This window comes from Anneissia japonica, unplaced genomic scaffold (assembly GCF_011630105.1).
Source record: "Anneissia japonica isolate Jap-2015-1 unplaced genomic scaffold, ASM1163010v1 scaffold573_len2283161_cov171, whole genome shotgun sequence".
Lineage (NCBI taxonomy): Eukaryota > Metazoa > Echinodermata > Crinoidea > Comatulida > Comatulidae > Anneissia > Anneissia japonica.
In genome coordinates, this window is record NW_022719802.1 from 874,723 (window position 1) to 879,134 (window position 4,412).

At 35.2% G+C, this 4,412-nt stretch overlaps 1 protein-coding gene across 1 annotated transcript in view; it reads right to left on the bottom strand.

Annotated features, from left to right (window-relative positions):
• Positions 1 to 3,463, bottom strand: part of LOC117111029 (protein C10-like) — a 13,932-nt gene extending 10,469 nt beyond the window's left edge. The window contains exon 1 of the mRNA XM_033253892.1: positions 3,106 to 3,463. Coding sequence (XP_033109783.1) covers positions 3,106 to 3,160 — 55 coding nt within the window. The 5' untranslated portion in view covers positions 3,161 to 3,463. The remainder of the gene's footprint in view (positions 1 to 3,105) is intronic.
• Between the last annotated feature and the right edge of the window lie 949 nt (positions 3,464 to 4,412).

Consider the following 4,412-nt stretch of genomic DNA (forward strand, 5'->3'; position numbering starts at 1 on the left):
TTTATCAATTCCGACGAAATTAGGATTAAAAACACAAAAATATTTTGCGCGCTTGGCGCGCATTTTTTAGGGCTTTTTTTAGTTTTATCCTTTTAAGTTATTTAAACACATAATAGTCCCAAACTCAAGAAAGACAAATTTAAGATAGATCATTTTAACCTAAAAGAAGGGCCTCAATGTGTATAGATGGTGAAAGAATGTATGTTTGTAATAAATACAACCATGATGAAAATGCTTATATTTAGTTTCAAACACACGTGTGTGGCCTATATTATAAATAAGATAAGCCCTATGTCGTATTGTTTTCTATATGGGGAGTGGGGTGGGGTGGGGTGGGTATGGTAAATTACTAACCAGGAAATGAGGATTGTATGTTATTATTATTATTATTATTATTATTATTATTATTATTGTTATTATTATTATTATTATTATTATTATTATTATTATTACGTTGTGATGATGTTGTTTGTACTGTTCTTTAATTTGATTAAAGAGGGCCCCTGAATGTCAGTTAACCTACTGGGCTAAACAAGAAGGGTTACCCTCTTTAAAGATGGTTGAAATAAAAAAATAAAAAAAATATATACCCACTCTGACCCAAGACCCCAGTTACGCGCCTGGTGTTAGCGCCAATGTGTGCCCTTGTGCGGACAGGAGATGTGCCCCCTCTGAAGCTGGAAACATTGTTTTTGCAAAATAAATTGATGCAATTTGCTGTTAGGCCTAATCAATAAATTCCTCATCAACCGATATAACCTTAAATATTCTTGGAATTGATATAACATTACTGATGTCGTACACACCTTTCAACGTGAAATGTGGCTCTCTTTGCAAGCACATCTAACGTCTACGGAAAGAAGAGCTTAGATTGGTACCAGATAAAATAATTTTGTTATCAACATTAATACATTATGCTAATCTTCATCTTTGTAAGCGCATAAGACAGCGCAAATTATTTCTGCGACAGTCTTTTGAAGTGTGTAAAGCTCCATTTTATCCCATACATATTTAAAATATTGGGGGGGATGATACAATGGACCATCCCCCCCTTGTCAAATATTGGGGGGGGATATATCCCCTCCATCCCCCCCGGGATCTACGCCTATGTGTGTGAGCACCGTGAAGTTAAAACATCCGTGTCATGTATCCATCCCACAATGCAATGTGGGACAAAAAGTTAATAAATAACGCAACGATTTCCGTACAAAGCATAGTCCCAATATCGTTGTTATGGAGATTATCTATTAATTAAAATGACACACCAGTAAAATTGTTAGATAAAGTGATAGTTCCATTGTTTTAATAAAGTGCATTATCGCCTTATGAATACTTAAAAATCGATTGTAATCAACCTGAAATGAAAAAGGAACTCAAAGCAATTGTTTTTACGACGGATCTTTTTCAGTAGACGTTTATTTCGGATTTGGTATGTCATTAGATTCCACTCACATTCCGCAAAAACGTTACTAATTACGGAGGAAATTTGCAGAGAATGATATTTAAATTTGAATAAGATTTATTTTAGATTTGACTCTAAAACAAAACCATGAGGGTTTCTTATTTATTTTAATAAATTTGTTTAATTAAAAATTCAGCAAGCTAGCTGTCACGCACTATGAAACTTTGGGCGATCTGACGTCATGACAGCCAAGCACATGGGATTTTTGCCCAGCCACATGACCCCATGAAAAAAATTAACCAATTAGCTGTGCACACAGCTAAACAACAGGTACTGTACGTATTATATGTTCAATAAGGGATGTTAGATAATATGTTAACTTTTCGTAGGCTAGTCATACCGAATTCACTGACTGGGCTATGCTAAGCCTATATTAGCGTCTAGGCTAGGCCCTAACTGGCCTACCTTATTCGGAAAGGATTCAATAGAAATGTTCCAAAAACCGATCTTTCCGGAAAACCAAACATCGTACTGAACATCGTATGTTTCCTGTATTTATATTTCGCGGCATAATTTCATACAGAGACAACAAAACAATTTTTCTGTATTCTGTCAGTGTTACTTCATGATGGCCAGCATGATTAGCATGTCACAAATATGGTATTTGGACCTTTTGAAGTTGGCAAGATAGTGGCTAGTAAAAGGGATTGAGGACCAGTAAAAATATTAGTTTACTGGTCCACTTGGCTAGTTAAAAAAAACCTTAAGGGAAACCCCTGTATACTATATTAATTATACTGGTAGTTTCTAGTATGCTATCTAGATATAGTAGTTGAAAAAATCATGCAGATTTTGGTAGACATTTTTTTTCCAATGTGGTATCCATTCCTTTTCAATTTCTGCGTAAATTTTAGAACAATTTCTTCTCTCCTTAGATGTTTTCTTCAACGCAGATCTAGGGCATAGGCCTAAATGGTGAATCCCCACAAACTGCAACATGTTTGTGAAAAGTAAACAACTTCATCAATATAACAATTGTATTTTCAATTTATTTTGGTGGATTTTATTAAATGTGTATAAACTTAACAAAGAATGTATTTCAATTATTGAATCAATATTCTGACCTTAAATTCCGATGTTGAGCTCGAAAAATTCGTAAATTCTAGGCCTAGGCCTATTCTAACCTACTCAGTAAATGATCAATGTTATGTTTGTATTGTTTGTTTGAGAAGATTATTGTTTTAGAAGATACAAATATTTATTTATTGTTAAACTTAAAAAGTTGTTTGTAATTTGTTTGTGAACTTGTGTTGGACAGACATTAGACCTTCGATCCAAATTGTTCATCTGTCTGTGACTTTCATAATTATTAATTTGTGCATTTCATAGGTGACAGCCAGGGTCTTTCAATTCCTAACTACAAGGCTACTCGACTCCATGCGTAGGCCTATGTCATCCTAAACTTAACTATCGTAGCATCGCCTAGCTAGGGGCCTGGCTACCTGGTCCTAGGCTAGGCCTACTACTATTCTATTGTACTAAACTATCTCGAGGCGGACTAGGCCTAGAGAGGCTAGGCTCTAGCACCTATATATATATATATATATATATATATATATATATGTATATATATTATATATAATTCTATATATATATATGCCTTATTTATTTCCAATAGCAATTAGACTAGGCTAGGTGCTTACCTTTTGTTTCTTCCGTGGTTAGACTTGGTTGCTGTACTTGCTGAGACTTACTCATTATAATATTACAGTAACTCGTTTAGCCTAGCCTAGGCCTACGCTTTAGACAACAACATTAATACAATGGCCGCCTCGCCTAGCCTCCCGACGGGAACCAATCAACGTTCTTTACAATACAAGCGAATGCAACATTTCGAGCGAATGTTAGATTGAGCGGCTTCGAGCGAATGCCATTTCGAGCGAAAAGGATCTTGTGCGATTTTCCTATTAGACCGCCAATTTTTTCTTTTTGACTATATGTATTTATTACTACAACATATTGTATTTTTTTATTTATTTCTTCTTTATCCTGGGTGACCTGATCGAATACATATCATTTCGGTCGCCCTTCATTTCGGTCGCGGTTTGTTTTCAACAAATATATGGAGCGCCAATGAAGTTGCGAAACGCTAAATTTAATATAACTAGGCCTAATTATCATTGTACGGAAGCACCTAAGTGCCATTCGACTTGACGACTTGTCAAGATAATTATGTTGTCAAGTCGACATAATATACATATCATGTCGACATGGCGAGATAGATTATCTTGACAAGTCGACATAATAAAAGTTGTATGTTGTCATGGTGAGATAAATTATCTTGACAAGTCGACATAGTAAAAAGTGTGTGTTGTCATGGCGAGATAGATTATCTTGACAAGTCGACATAAAATAAGTTGTATGTTGTCATGGCAAGATAGGTTATCTTGACAAGTCGACATAATAAAAATTGTATGTTGTCATGGCGAGATAGATTATCTTGACAAGTCGACAGTAAAAATTGTGTGGTCATGGCGAGATAGATTATATTGACAAGTCGACATAATACATATTGTATGTTGTCATGGCGAGATAGATTATCTTGACAAGTCGACATAATATAAGTTGTATGTTGTCATGGCAAGATAGGTTATCTTGACAAGTCGACATAATAACAATTGTATGTTGTCATGGCGAGATAGATTTTCTTGACAAGTCGACATACTAAAAATGTTTTGTTGCCATGACGAGATAGGTTATCTTGACAAGTCGACATAATAAAAGTTGTATGTTGTCATGGTGATTATTGGTGATTGACAGTGCTAGGTGCTGTAGATAAGATATTGACAAAAATAACAATTGGCGGCCATCTTGAAATCCAATATGGCGGCGCCACCTGACATAATTTCTGATGATTGCATGACACTCCCTGATATTGAAAACGTGGGTAATGATCTTTACAGTTGGAGTGATTTGTGCTGCAATGATATGAATACATAGGCTAAAAGTA